Source organism: Leptopilina boulardi, unplaced genomic scaffold, assembly GCF_019393585.1.
Source record: "Leptopilina boulardi isolate dan_hultmark-lab unplaced genomic scaffold, ZJU_Lbou_2.1 LbouV2_175, whole genome shotgun sequence".
NCBI classification, from domain to species: Eukaryota; Metazoa; Arthropoda; class Insecta; order Hymenoptera; family Figitidae; genus Leptopilina; species Leptopilina boulardi.
Window position 1 is genome coordinate 437,677 of NW_026137724.1, and position 16,272 is coordinate 453,948.

General features: G+C 28.1%; 2 protein-coding genes and 1 long non-coding RNA gene across 3 annotated transcripts in view; 1 reads left to right on the top strand and 2 right to left on the bottom strand.

Annotated features, from left to right (window-relative positions):
* Positions 1-5,882, top strand: part of LOC127277696 (uncharacterized) — a 34,031-nt gene extending 28,149 nt beyond the window's left edge. Inside the window, exons 2-3 of the long non-coding RNA XR_007842392.1 lie at positions 4,184-4,577; positions 5,735-5,882. This is a non-coding gene — a long non-coding RNA (uncharacterized LOC127277696). The remainder of the gene's footprint in view (positions 1-4,183; positions 4,578-5,734) is intronic.
* LOC127277686 (T-box transcription factor TBX10) lies at positions 967-10,552 on the bottom strand. The gene is made up of 7 exons (XM_051298986.1): positions 10,291-10,552; positions 9,814-10,032; positions 9,505-9,742; positions 7,723-9,268; positions 6,167-6,489; positions 5,749-6,000; positions 967-3,206 (listed from the first exon to the last, which is right to left on the bottom strand). Exons 4-7 carry the CDS (start codon positions 7,946-7,948, stop codon positions 2,697-2,699), a joined length of 1,311 nt encoding a protein of 436 aa, XP_051154943.1. The 5' UTR covers positions 7,949-9,268; positions 9,505-9,742; positions 9,814-10,032; positions 10,291-10,552; the 3' UTR covers positions 967-2,696.
* Positions 10,553-11,651: 1,099 nt separating this feature from the next.
* Positions 11,652-16,091, bottom strand: LOC127277690 (serine/threonine-protein phosphatase alpha-2 isoform). The gene is made up of 5 exons (XM_051298989.1): positions 15,841-16,091; positions 14,535-14,666; positions 14,234-14,464; positions 13,833-14,161; positions 11,652-13,741 (listed from the first exon to the last, which is right to left on the bottom strand). Exons 1-5 carry the CDS (start codon positions 15,893-15,895, stop codon positions 13,502-13,504), a joined length of 987 nt encoding a protein of 328 aa, XP_051154946.1. The 5' UTR covers positions 15,896-16,091; the 3' UTR covers positions 11,652-13,501.
* Positions 16,092-16,272: the final 181 nt, after the last annotated feature.

The following is a 16,272-nucleotide window of genomic DNA, read 5'->3' on the forward strand; positions in this document are numbered from 1 at the left end:
GAACTTTCAGAGAAAATCTTCTTTTACATATACACATAAATATATGCATCAAAAAAAAAAAAAATTTTCAATTTTTATGGGGAAAAAATTTTTATTTCACCCAAACAAAAAAAATATACATTATAATAAACAATAATTTATTATTCTTAGATGATATTTTATTTAAATAAATAATTTATATTTTATTCGATATTAGAATTTTCATGTATTTTTCTCGAGACTCAATTTATGAAACGAAATATATATTTTTTAAAAAAAAAAAAAAGAAAATCATAACAAAAATGAGTTCATGTAGAAATGAATTTTTATTTTTTATATACTATATAGCGAGGCATCATGTGAGTCATTAAGGACATTAAATGTCTTCACGAAGGGCTAAGTCAAGCGTCGGGACAGTAATATGTTTACACAGCATCATTCTTTGCATGCACATCAATCACTCCCTGTCTGTTCGTTCATTCTAAAATTTAAATCTTACAGATTCTCTTCCGTTCTGGCTCACTTCGTTGTGACACTGTCGTTTCTGACACCCAATGTGTCAAAATCCATCGTTTTACTCAGGTCTTAATCGCATTCAATATGTATATAAAAAAAAAAAATATCGTAAATTAATTTAAAAAATTTTTTTTACAAATTTTTTATTTACAAATAAAAAAAAATTTACTGTCCTTTATAATCTATTGTATATTATTATTATTATAATGTACAAGGTAAATAAAAATTATACACAATATATAAATAGAATATAAAGTATAATTATACTGAAATAATTAATATAATTTAAATTTTTATAATATTTATCAATATTAATTGCAATATATCTAAATTTAATAAAAAAAAAATTAATAGCTTTATAAATTAATATTTAATAAAATAATTTTTATAAATAATATCGATTTTTTAATAGTTTTGTTAAAAATACTTATTATTAAGATAAAAAAAAAAAAATTTCACACAACTTAATAAATTTAGTAATACTTTAGAACTTAGAAAATCTATTACATTTTTTATAAATATATTCGAAAATTATATAAAAAAAAAGGTGTATAATAAAATATTATTAATTAAAGAAAAAATTAGATACTAAAAACTAATGAATTTAAAACGCACAAATGAAGAGAATAATAAATCATTAATGAATAATGATATTTCCCCCATCATGTTTAATTAATTAAATAATTAGTTGGCTAATTTACAAACTAATTAATTGATTAATCGTCTGAGTAATTAATTATAATAGTGAATTAACAAAGTACATGAATGATTACTTAACTAATTAATTATCCAGTTAGTAAACTATATTTAGATATAATTATTTAATTAGCTAATTAATTAGCCAATGAATCAACTAATTAATATAACAAATACATATATATTATAATAAAAGCATAATTTTCAGTCTCGTTTTTAGTTGAAAAAAAAATTTGTTTATGAACTATAAGGGATGATTTTGTATATATAAATGATATGCAACGTTTCCAATTTCAATGTTAAGTAACGAGCTGAAAACTAGCAAATATGGAAACTTGATTCCTGTTTCTACTCATTACTGATTTATAATATGCATAATAGCATGGCACTCTACGGTATAATTTATTAAAGCACTTAGACTAGAGGGGGGTTTGTCATGGTACGTTTACGTCCACATCTTTTTTGGCTCTCGTGTGCGTTTAGGCTCGTTTGGCATTTGAGACACCCAACATAAATAGACGCACTTTGCTCCTACAAAAGGCACTTTGTTACACGCTGCTGGGGCAACCACGAAATCGATGAGACTGGTCCTTGCAGGTCAAGTCCGATATTTAAAGTCTATTTTATTTTTTTTTTTTTTTACTATTGCAATCCCATGTTAAAATAGTATATGTATATTACGTTACAAAATAGTTTAAAATCGACAATTAATTTTTCATATTTCTTCTTTTTGTTATTTTAAAATTAATTTTCATAATTTTTATTTACTTAAATTATTAATAGAGTTTAAAATTTTAAACTTTGTTTTATTTTATTATTAATAAATTTTATATAATAAAAAAAGAACATTAATATCAGTCTATTTTCCCTGATTTTTATATAATTTTCTTTTAATTATCCATTTATTTTATAATAAAGGAAAATTTTAAGTATATTCATTTGGCATAACATATTCTTTGGTTTTTGATTCTATTGAATTTTCCCATTATAACAGATATAATAAAATGTATATATCATAAATTGTAAAGAAAGAAAAAAAAAGGAAGACTCAATAATAATTATTCTGACAACTTTTGATATTTGTTTTTCATTATTATTCTAGTTCTAGAGAAGTATCTTGGCTCCAAACTTTGGCATCGTTACTTTTGCACCACATTTTATGCGTGTAACTCTTGCACAATTTTAAATTCACTTGCGTCATATTTTCACAGTCCAAGTCATGTGTTATATATATGTGTATTCTTTAAAAAAAAAAATAACAAAAAAATAGGTCATAAAAATGTTTTTATTTTTTTTTGTTTACTAAGATGTTTCATTATTGCATTCGTATTATATAATTTTTTCCCAATTATTTGCAAAATTGGAATTTAGCTGAATTTGCTTTCTTCTTGATCAAATTTTCATTTAACCTAATTTGCAATTAAAAATTAAAATCCGATAAAAAAAATGAGTATTTTATTTTTTTTATTAGAAAAATGTTTTTAAATAATAATTAATGTTGAGGGCTACCTTGGACCGTATAAAGATGATGCATGTGCCGAATGGGGATGATGAGAATGAGCGTTATAGTGAGATGGATTAACTGAATGTGTAGTTTGATGATGGTGATGATGATGATTAGAATAGGTCCAGTGTCCCGCTGTTGTTCCATAAAATTGATGATGTTGATCTTGACTCGACATAGTTGACACAAGAGGTACACTTCCTGGATATGTATTTCCTAAAACGCCATTATTTCCTGTAGCTGGTCTTTTCGCAGGATTTGGAGCACTCGATGTTGGTGAATCACATTCATCAGGCTCACAATCACGAAATCCTTTTGCAAATGGATTGCTGGCAATTTTTAATTGTGTAATTCGATGATTTTGATAGGCCGTAACTGCAGTGAATCTTGTCTCGAGAAATGAGAATGTTTTGAAATTTTCCGTTCTTGGATCGGGACTCGATCCTGGTGGCGATGGAGCAACAACAACGTGACATCTTGGTTGATAACGATGCATGGAATTTAAAATAATCTGAAATAGAAGAAAAACAATAATTACAATATATAAAAGTGAAAAATAGTAAAATTAAAAAACAAAATTTCTATTTTTAATTCAGGCGCCTTATGGACAGTGAATTTTTAAAGTACATGTGTTAAATTTCAAATATGTAAATTATAATGTTTCAATAATAAAACGTAAATTGATGAAAAGAAAAAAAGATTTCAGCCGAAAGCTCTTAATGGGACAATCTATGCTTTTTCTCAAGCACTCACTTCGCTTGTTTGTATCGTTGGTAAAATAATGTAAACTAACTTGATGAAGAGTCTGGAGGAATTTCATAAAAATCCACCGACACTTTTACTTATAAAGAGGATTCTAAAAGCAAAAAAAAAAAATTCAAGGAAGTAAAATATTAGTAAAAATTTCTTTTATTTCTTTATTTTCTACTTTTTCATTATTCTCTGAAATTTTTGTAGAATTTTTTTTTTTTTTTTTGGTACAAATAGGTTCATATATATAATTTTTCAGTTTCTCTGAGAAGTCGAAGACATGTTAAGACTAGATTGACGATTTACGATTCTCTGCTCAAAAATCTTTCGTTTTTCTATATAGCGACAAAAACCATGAAGATTGAGGGATCCTTTCGCGAATTCTAAAACGGAACCATAAATTTTATTTCCTGCAAATTTCATTCCTTGAAATTCTCAACATCTGCGTTTTGCATGACTGAAAGAAAAGACAAATTGAGAATTGTGTATATACAACATAAGGGCAATTTTTTTTTCTCCCTTAGGGGACCACCTTGTGTTTTTTAAATTTTCATTTCTTATTTATCATATAAATAAATAACTATGGGAAAAAATTTTCAAATGACTTATTCCTATTTTGTTATTTGGAATTAATTAAAATTTATTATCATAAATAAAATATTAAATTGAAATTGTGGAGGGAAATATGAAAAAATAGAATTGAATTACCTTAATTATAATTCATTGTATTGTTTATAGGAAAGAAAAAATGGTGAATCTGAAAAAGGGATTTTCAAAGAGAAGGAAAAAAAAAAAAAATTGTACGCCCTTGGCATTGGCTTTCTCTTGCAAATATGCAAAAAAGTTAGGCGTAACAGGAATTTCTGCTGGCGCTTGCTGTGCTTAATTGACACTTTGTATTGCGTGGAGTTTTCGAATTGTCGGCTTCTTGACGAGCTTGGAAGAAGAGAGAGAGAGAGAGAAGGAGAGCAACTTTTAAAAAAGGGAGCTAGTTAGAAAAAGTCAAAAAGCGTAGCGAAGAATTTGACTTTTCCTCAGGGGGCCACACACAGACTGAATTATCCAAAAATCGAGAGAGACAAAAATCTAACCCACTGACACACATGGCTTCTAATTAGCTAAATTCTATAAGGTAAAGATGTTTCATTGAATCAAATATTTTTATTTAATCCTATTTTCATTCAATCGAATTTTTTTTAAAGCGAATTTCTATTTAGCCAAATTTTCTTTTAATCAAATTTTTATTTAACTAAATTTCTATTTAATAGTATTTTTATTTAGTTAAATTTTTATTTAATTGAATTTTCATTTAATTAAATGGTTATTTAACTGTATTTTTATTTGAAAAATTGTTTCAAATCTTCGAATAGAAAAATTGTTATTTGACACTTTTTTTCTTCCTAATTACTAAAAATCGCGTTCAAGGATATGTCTAAAGTACATTATTACTTTTCTGTTTTATTTTTTCAAACACACATATATACATGAAAAGACCACACGTGCTTTAATGTTCGTGACTGCAAATAAGTATTGGAATATACTATATATGAATAAGATTTGGCCGGGGGTTAGTTTTTACACTAATTAGTCACTGGATCTCTTCAGACTGTCAAACATTCCCGTCGTGTTTCCTCCTCCTTATGTATATAGATATATCTGTCACTTGACGTCGTGTTACTCACCCCCTTTTCCCCATCCATTGAAATTGACCCCTTTTTTTAAAAAAAAAAAAACATTTCTTTTAAATTAAAAAATTTCGATTTAATTAGATAATTCTTTTAAAAAATAAAAAAATTAGTCGAAGAATTTAAAAATTAATAAATTTATCTTTTTCGCACCCTTTTATATATATATATATAATAATTTTTGGCATAAACGCGAAGTGCTCGTATCTCAGATCAATTAAGGGAACCCGTCTGAAACGACAAACACGTGGACCAATGCCTCTGTCGTCAATCAGTCTAGTTTATTGAAAGTGTCTTACACCAGAAATTATAAGTACAGTAATGGACTCGAGGTTGGCGAATTACTACATAAAAAAATATGAATAATGAGCCATTAATTTCTCAAGAGAGAGAATCTCTGATTAATTTAATTCTCAAATCCACAAGTCGTGCTTTCTACTCGTTTCACAAAAAAAAAAATTTACTCGCACATTTTTAAAAATAAAAAAAAAACAAAATTATTTCATATTTTTTAAAATGATAATTAAATTTTTTTTATTTTTAATTTGAAAGTAAGAATAATAAAAAATATGAAGAATAATGAAGGAAAAATATTTTTTTTTAGAATTAAATACTCACATGTCCATTATCATCTAGTTGATTGTTAGTCAATTTGAGTTTGTCAAATGAAACAGGCTGTTTCATCCAATGAGCACCACTCGCTGGACTATCGGGATGAACATGAATTCGCGGAGGCGAAACAGGATCTGCTCTACCAGCCACAACCCAAGCACTACTATGAAAAGCGTACCTATACCTTTTATCGTCACAAGGCACAAAATCCATTACCAATAAATATTCCGCATTTGGATCCAATCCAAAAAATCGACACTGAAACCAAAAATTTTTCAATTCGATGAATTACTAAAATTTATTTATCAATTTATTATTAATTTCTATAAAATTAAATACCTAACAGAATTTTTGATCAATCAAATTTATAATCCGAATTTTTATTAAATTTTCCTATAAAAAAAAAAAACAAAATGAAGCCTACCTGAAAAGTGGGAAACATTCTCCTGCCAGCTTTCGTCACAATCATCTCCGTTCCAAGCTGATGAAATTCTTCCCACAATGGTCTTGCTTCTAAAACTGAACCAGCTCCAATTAAAGCCGGATGAATTGGCCTCTTTGAATTAATACCTTCAGCAGATGAAGCTGTTGAATCTTCATTATGATTATTATTATTATTATTGTCATTTAAAGAATCCGACGGCGATGATGATATTGCTGAAGATACTTGTGGCGAAAGTGAAGCACTCGATATTAGTAAATTTGGACTTCGTGAACGTTTTACTCTTCCCGCTGTTTCAAGACACGCTGAAAGAAAAAAATATAAAACCAAATTAATAAATATTCATATCGAAAAAATTGAATAGTAAAAAAAATTTACCTATACAATTAATTAATATTATAGTCGAGATAAAATCAAAAAAAGTTTAGTTTTCCAAGTAAATATCAAAAAAATAAATATATTTTGTTATAAAACAAAAATTTTTTTTGCAAAATACATTTGTTTTTTGTTTAAATTGAATTTTAATGAAGAAACATTAGATTAAGTACATTTTACAATGAGTCTTGCACTTTGTAAAATTTGTTGGCACAGGTCATTGTACGTTGGAATAAAAATCAACAAATTGAAACGATCGAAATCTATTGGAATGGTTTTGGAGTGAACAATCTCAGCGTGCAATGCATCGTTGCAACCAAAGTATAGCCTGGTGGAGAATGTTAGAATGCAATGAAACTGTTTAAAGTGCAATAGAGGGAACAAACGAAATTCGGTCGGCTAAAAGAAGAGTCATTTAGATGGGGGGAGGGTTTAAAATTGGCTTCTTCTACAAATCACCATAAAGAAAACTCAAAAAGTATTTTATACACCTAGTTTTTTTTTGTTTTTTTTTTGTTCTGCTTTAAAAAAAACGCAAAAGAAAAATCATAATCTATTTTATATATATATATATATATATATATATATATATATATAAGTATTTTCCTGAAGTGCTTCTCTATATCGTTCAAACTTTGCTTTCACACCGCGTTTCAAGAGAGGTAATGACAGAGTGGTTCAAAAAAACTTTCGAGGGTCGTGAACCACTAATGTCTTCAGGATGTTTATGATCTTCAAAATAAATTTCAAATATTTACTCTTCAACGATTTGCTAAAGTTGTTTATAAATTTATGGTCTTGAATTTTTCAAAATATTTCAACGCAAAAAAAAAATTGAAATTTTCCCCTTTTTGATAGTTGATTCTTTAACAAAATCGATTATACAAAATTATATACGTTTTTTAATTTAAAATACAAAACCAAGTAAATAGAAAATTGATTTTTCTTTATATAATAAATTTCTTTTAATTAGTTAAAAAATTTGTATTTCTATTTTTTTAGTATTATTATACTTCAAAATATTAATTTTGATAAAGAAATAATTTTATTTGTAATATTGTAATAATATTTCTTATTCTTAATCTTTTTTCGAGAAATAATTTTTTTTTTTTAAAGAAGAAAATTAAAATTTATAAAAAAATTATTTTTCAAAGCTCTCTTACCTTCCATCTGTTGCATTGGTGAAGGAACCGGCGGCAGCTGTTGCTGTTGATGCTGATGATGTGTGGTCCATTGCTGATAACAGCAATCGACTGTCACCTCATTTCGTTGATCATGCTGTTGCTGTTGCATTCTGTCAATTATTGTCAATTCCCGAGAATGTAGAGTATTCACAAAAAATCGATTGTCAATGGCACATGTCGTACCATCTGCTTTTGGATGGATCATGAGAATTTTTTCACTTTGAATATGTATAAAAATTCAAATCAAAAATTGACACTTTGTTCCTTTTAATTAATGCTTGTTGAATATGTCAAAAATTTAAATTATGAAAATAGAAAATTGTTCCTTGAATATTTATTGTCATTTAGAAATTTTTCTCTAAATTTCACATTAACAATATTCTTTTTTCTTTTTCACTTGAATGGCAAATATTTAATCACTCCAATGATTTTTTTACACGAATTGGCATCTTCTTTTGCGTACCAAAACGTGTTGAAAATAATTTATGACACAAAATTGTTCAATCCATAATTATTTGGCTTTGTGTAAATAAAAAAAAAATTATTCTTTTAATGATTTAAATTTAATATCCGAAAATTTCGAATCATTAACTCACATTTAGGATTTTATCAAAATTGGCAGAATTTGAAACGAATATTATTCCAAAGTAGCCACAGAATCCAAAGTTTGAACAGATTATTTCCTTAAGTTTATTTCACGTTTAAAAGTGAGGGAAAAACAATTTTTCGCTAGAATGAAATCACCGGATGAGACATTAGAATAATATAATTCCTTCATCAGCAAGCCGACGGTTGATCTTGACCGAATATCTGAGGATTCTGGACATCGTCGAGGTCGTGTGATTCGCCAACAGGAGCCGTCTTCACCTCAACTTTGGGATGCTGACAGGGTTCGTTCGAAGTAATCAAGAAAAGAGAAGAGAAATTCAACCAGGAAAATTAAGAAGAAAGCGCACAGAACGGACGTGCTTCACACGAGAGACTGCCAGATCTTATCATCGGTCCATCATTCTCTCTCATTCTCTCTCTCTCTCTCCCTCAACACATTTTTGTCCCTCTACCAAATTTGTCCTCTTCCCTTGGTCTTCTCCTTTTCTCTCCTTCTCAATCTCATAGAACACTCTCTTCTTCCTTCAAATTATCCCCCTTAATTTTTTGCCTTTTATATTCTTTTTTTTTAAAAAAAACTTTTTTCTTCACACTTCCTTTTTTTACACTCTTCCCTTCTGTGTCTCTCTGCCTTATTTGTTGATCGAAATTACAAGATGTAAGCTTCTTCAGCTTTATGTTCTTATTCTTCTTCTTCTTCATCTTCAGCGGCGAATTTAGATAGTGGAGCCAAAGGAGGAGTTTCATCGAGAACCTCCTACAATTGACACCCACACTTAAATCTGGATTCTGGATGGACCAAAACTCGTACACAAATATCTCTCTTCTTAGCTAGCTTCAAAGGCGGAGCTTTTCGTGATGTAAATTTTCAGAAATGAGTCAATTATTCGAGTATTGTCCAACGAACTCGGAGTTTCTTGAACAAAAAAGAAAAAAGTAATAAAAGTGCTTATTTACTAGAATAATTTTAGATAATTGAAGATATATAAAAAGATACGAGACGCGCTTAAATAAATCCTAAAAAAATCGCAATTTCGTTAAATAAACAATCAGTGTTTAGTATAAAATAAAAATTCATCCTTTTAAAATTCTCCTCGTTAGAAAATCAAACTAATGAATTTAAAAAAAAATATTTGTCTCAAAGATACATACCTATCTTTTTAACGTTTGTGATAATTTCCAATTTTCGAAATTTGTGCAATATTTCAAATCAACGTTTCTTATAAAAAATTAATCAAACTAAAATATTCCTTGATCCTTCAAAAGTTTATTTTCCCAGTTTCCAAAAGTTTATTAATAAAAAAAAATTCCCATTAGTATCGTACTGACACATCAATTATAATTTTCCTTTACATATCACAATTTCTATTCTCTTCAATCGATGCAATTTCTAAAAAAAAAACACACAAAAAAGTATCAAGTAAAAATAATAAAAATATATAAAAATAAAATGTATCTTACCTTTTCGTCCAGAAATTCTCGTAAAAAGAAAAAAGAAATTTTCAATTTAAATAAAGCTGACAAATATTAAACAATAATTATGTTTAATGTTTGCCTTCTCCTTTTCAGCACGTGATATTTCATCGAATAATTAACAAAATAACTTATATCTTGTGTGCACGAATGCATCTTGAAAATTATAATTGGACACCTTTTGCGGCTGTTGAGTGAATTTCTGTTCTAAATAAAATAAATCAAAATATACCATAAATTTCAACGATTTCATCTAATTTTACATTTGAAATTATTTTAATCCACTGAAAATAGAAAATTCTAAAAAGATAATAAAAAATAATAAATTTTAATTATATGATAATTAATGATTTTTAATTACTTCATTGAAAAATAAATTAAAAATTAATTCCTTTTTTCAATTTTAAATTGATAAAATAATTTTATCAAGAAAAAAAAACGATGAAATTGTATCTAAATAATTACCTTACATGTATAGATGTTTTTCAAACATAAACTTTGGTTTATACCAGTTCATTAGACGATGAAAAAGTCTTTTTGGCTTCAAAGCCAACAGAAGGTGGAGTCTTGTCGTTCATAAGAGCCTCCCAACAAATTAGAGAAAGTCACTTTGGCCGATGTTGTGTTTAATTAATTTTCTTCTCTCTCATGAAGATTTATATTAATCCCCTGTTTTCAGCGAATTTCTTTTCAAATCAAAATTTCGATATTTTCTTACAAAATACGTGAATTAAAAAATAAATAAAAAAAACCCCGTTTTTAAATCATTTTCTCAAACTATTTTAAAGAAATAAATTTTCAAATAAATAAACTTTGAATAATAAATTCAACTAAAAATATAAAATTAATTTACAAAAAGAAAAATTATTTTGTTAATATTCCATATAATTAAATATTAATAACAATATAAACAAATACAAAACCTAAATAAATCATAAAAATAATTAAAGCTCATCTCATTTTATTCAATTTTTTTTTCACGTATGTTTTTACAAAAAATTTACATCTCTACCGTTTTAAAAACGATTTTGTTTATTTTGAAGTATATATCTTCGAAAACAATTGTAGACAGATTAACAAAAAAAAAAAATCATGTTCTTCCAAAGGAAATTAATAAATTTCACAAAAAGAAAAACCTTTAAGTGCTCCAATGAAAATAAACGAAAAAAAAGTTTATAAAACAAAACCCGTAAACGAAAGTTTTGCTATTACTAAATATCATCTAAAAAAAACCAACTTATAAATAATATTAAAATTTAAGCAATTTGAATAAAAAGATTTATCCAACCTTTTTCTTTTATAAATATAATTTCATGAAGAATTTTTCTTGTCTAAATAAACAAGAAAATGTTTTTTTTTCCAATACATCTACAACGCATATATCAATTTTCTTCAAAATTATTATTATTATTATTTAAGAGTCAGTGAAATAATTAATTTTAATTAAGCAAAATTGATAGTATATATCATTTATCCAAGACTTTGTCATAACTTAATATTTTCAAAATAATAATAATCATAATAATAATAATTAACATCATGAATATCAGCCATAATTGAAGCTTTGTGTGAAAATCACAGAATATTCATTGTTGTTTTTTTTTCTGTTCTTTTAATTATGTTTCCTGTCATTTATTAGTAAATATTACTATGCGTTTCTAAAATCCGGAATAATTTCGCCTTGAAATTGAGACTCAGACAGTTATTAATTATTATTTATATACTAATTAAACTACGCTACGAAAAGGTGAAACCGATCAAAGTTGGTTTCTTCTTGAGCAGAGAAGAAACTAGGATACTGATTTTCTTTTTTTTAACATATAATCTTTTTTTTCTTTTTTTTTTTGGTGATCTTTATTATTCATAAAAAAATGAATGTACAATGATGTGTGCGTGAGAGGAGTTCGCGGATTTGCTGTATCGTTTCACGATAGTGTCAGTAGAGTGAAATTTTTTTTTTTTCGGTACAACTGGTGCTAAAGGGGAAGGGGGGGGATAAGGTGTGCATTTAAGGGGAGAAAGGATTTAAAAAAAAAAAAAAACGAAAAATCAAATTAAAATTTACAATGGTCACGATAACAGTAATTTAACCTGCGAAGTGGAAGCCGATAATGATAATGATCTTTCAGATGATACTGATGAATAATTGTTAAACACAGGACGACGTTTTTGACTTCTGCCCTGAGTAAAATAAGAGCTTTTTATTTTTTTTTTTTCCCCTAAGAGACTTTGAATTCATTTTGTCAATGCAATTCCGCAATATTATATAGATACGAACAATGTTTATATTTGTCTCAAGAATTCGCGATTTTCAATGTAGCTCGATGATTTCTCACGACAGAATAAAACGACGACAAAGTGTCACCGATGGACGTTAAGATTTATTTCTCCTTCCCTTTGCGATAGATTTTCTTTTTTTTTTCGGTACGGATTGTAATAATAATTTTTTTTTTTCACGCATTAACGATAATCTCCTGAAGAAACTCGAATTTTATTTATTTTTTGTATATCCTTTAATTAAAGAATATAATAATAATAATAATAATTGATAAATGGATGTTTGAATTTTCCTCGAGTAGATATATCTACTTCAATAATAGAAGTTCTAAATATGATTCAGAAGATGTATCCGGAGAAACTTGACTGTCCTAGATAATCTCAAATCTAAAGTCGATTTTCTTTTTCTTTTTTTTTTATTTTATTCTTATTGTCCAGTAAATTAAGTTCTCTAGGCAGTAAATTCGAGAGTCGATCGATACTCCTACGATAAAGATGTTTATTTTTTTTTCAATAAAATTGAAAAAAAGGTCATTTGCATAAATTTGTCCAATATTTGAAAATATGATCACATTTCATCTTTGTGCGTAAATAAACAATAAATTCAGGGCTAGACGTGATTCTAAGACAATCCCCTTAGAAGATAACGACAGCCGGGTAGGTGAATTTCAGTTTTGTAACAATGATTTATAAAAAAAAAGAAAGAAAAATAATAATAAAAAAAAAAAAACAATTAACAAAGATCCGACAATATATGTGGGATCAATTAGAATAACGAGGAGAAATTGTCTTTTTAATATTTTATCAATTTCACCACGTCATTCATCATTTAACATTATTTATAAATATAAAAATTTAAAGAAAATATAATCAAAATTATGTACCATTTTTGTTTTCTACGATGGACAAAGATGCTTTCGACGTCGACGCTCATTAAATTTGTCATTAGATTTTCTTTTCCTTCCAATTTGAGAACTCCCGCTGTCATATATAAAACATATATAACACTACAATGGAGTCACCTCAGATTTTATTTACGTAGTTTCTTTTTTTTTTGCATTGTACTTTTCTGAAGGCCACCTACTCGCTCCTACTAGGGACAGTATTATTATTATTTTTTTTTTTTCATTGAATCATCCTTATTTCGTGAAATTCATTCGAAAAACAATGATCCTCCGGAAACTCTTCTATAGCGCGATAAATTTGTGATCATTGCTTTTGTGGATGGCTCCGCAGATAGTTTATGATGTATCCGTAATAATTACTCAATTTTTTTTTTCTTTTTTTTTCATACAAAGACTTTATTACAGTCTTTGTGAATGTTGAGTTTTTTTTTGGGTGAGGGGGGGAAGAGGTCTTAAGATCCTAAATGTCGCGTTCGAAGCAATTCTAGGAGGTTTCACTTCTTTTTATTTTTATTGTTTGGACCTCGTGGCGGTGTTACCGGTCGTCCAGCATTTAAGCCTCCATATGTAAACTTCCTCTTGTCTGCTGGCTTCAATATTTGAAAGCTACACATTAGCGTTTCATCTACAGACATCATGGCACCTGCATTATCAAATTCACCACAATAATTTGGCGCCGAGAATAATGTCACCAATTGTCGTTTAGCAAAGAATTCATAACCATCCTCAACTACCTATTAACAAAAAAAAAAGATTGTTTTTATTTTTTGTTATGTAAATTATAAATAAAGCATTGAAGCAAAAAAAAAAAAAAAATGATATTACCTGATGAGCACGACATATAAGATCAAAATCATGTTTATGGAGAAATTTGGCAACCACTTCGGCACCGAATGTAAATGAAACACCACGATCATTTTCTCCCCAACCCATAGTGTCCTTGTCTGGATCAGACCAAAGCAAATCACAGAGTAATCCCTGATCAGGTACATCAGTTGGTCTCATAATACGTCTAATTTGCTCCATACTTTGAAGATCGGGACTTAAACCGCCATGACAACAGAATATTTTTTCATCAACAATTGCTGCCACTGGTAAGCAATTGAAACAATCTGTGAATGTCTTCCACAATTTGATGTTGTAACGACGTTTACCTAAAAAGTTATCAATTTAACAAAAAATTCCATCACTCGTAATAAAAAAAAAAAAAATTAATTAAAACTTACATTCATCGTAAAAGCCATATATCCTGTTAATAGATGCGCATTCGTGATTTCCTCTCAACAGGAAGAAATTTTCAGGGTACTTGATCTTATAGGCAAGAAGAAGACAAATAGTCTCTAAAGATTGTTTCCCTCGATCAACATAATCTCCTAAAAATAGGTAATTACTCTCGGGTGGAAATCCACCATACTCAAAAAGTCGAAGCAGATCATAATATTGTCCATGAATGTCACCTGTTTATCAATTTTCAAATTAAAATTTAAAAATGCAATTTTTTATTTAGTTTATAATAAATGTACATACCACAAATTTTCAAAGGTGCCTCCAATTCAAGCAAAATTGGCTGCGAGAGAAATATTTCTCGGGACTTTAAACAAAGTCCTCGTATTTCGCCCTCTGTCAGCTGAACATTTTTTCCAGGTCGTGCTCCCCGTACTGAAAAAAAAAGAAAATTAAAAATTACTTTTTGAAAAATAAATAAAAATCCACAAAAGAAATCGGAAAACAACTGCTTATAAAATTTATGTAAATTTTTATATGTTTGTTACGTTAGAGATGAACTTTATTCACTATATATGAAGCAGGTTTAGAAACATATAATCAACGAATTTGCATTATAAAAACAAAATTATAAAAAAAAACTACCGTTCTCAATTACGTCTTTTATTACTAATGAAAGCTAATTATCATTGTAGATTTAAAATCACTGAAGGTGATTAAAAAAGAAAGTTATATTTTTAATGATTCATATTACTGAGTCTTGCCAATTTTTTCTAATAATTAAAAAAAAACTACTATTTATAATTTATAAGTTCAAATTCAATAAAATTGCTACAAGCTACAACTTCCTGTTTTCCATCTTGTCCTAGATGACTTTCACCTGTACCCAAGCAGGTAAAACTTCTTCCATCAACCTTAAGTAGCATTTTAAATCCCTTTTTCTAAATGTCTAATTGCCATTTAAACTATAATTTGATTACAATTATAAAATAATTGTAAAACTTACGTAATAAGAACCCAAATTCGTTGCAATAAAAAAAGAGAATTCACCCCACTGCTCCAATCAATCCCGCCCCGCCCTCAATGTTTTATACTCTCAACATCTTTCAAACCCCAATGGTAAAATTATTAAAAATTTCAAAATTCCAAACAAATTTAAACGTTATAATTAAATTTTAAATATAATAAAGAAAACTAGAAGAAAATACAATTCTAACGTCTAACATCAATTTTACACTACGATTGAGAAAAAAAAATCCCAATGAAGCCGGAATCGAAAATAAAATACGTAAATTTAAGAATTTTAATCAAGTCCAAAATTAAAGATGGGCTCTTCTATGATTGTCAATAATGTTTTATGTAAACAAACTCCCGTTTGTCTTACAAATTCTTATTTATCAGTGTGGATGTTACTTTTATAAATCACCTAAATTGTAAACGAGTTGCGTAACCTGACAAAAAAGGGATCCCAAGGGCTACACTTGTCCTTGACACTGATATACAAAAACGTATAAGCGTGTGAGATGGAATTTTTGAGAATAAAGAATATAGACGTAAGCACTGTGCTGTCGCAGCGTTCCCCCCAACAGCAATCATTGACTAACTTTACCTTCCAAGAGCCGAGCTATAATGCTGTCAATGTTGAGTTTATCGGTTTCAGCCATCGGGCCGAGGTTGTTTGCACGTCCCGGACTTTACACGTAGCACTTTGCGAATAAAATTTTCCTTGATTTTTCTTGGATGTGGCCGAATAAGCACAGAAATTGAACTCGCGAACACAATTTTTCGACAAGGTACTCACAATGGCCGACGGAACAACCGCGCACTCCTCTCCCCTTTCACGAGTCAAGCCCTACCAAATTCCCAAAGAAGCTTTCATTCAGTCCTACCAATATACAAATGCCGGTGACGTTAAAACATGTCCACCAATCACAAAATGACAATTCTCTTATGCTCGTTAAGATTTTGTAAATTAAAAAGAAATTAAAAAAACCACAATTAAAGAAATTATAATTTACTGACACTAATTAAAACATTATTA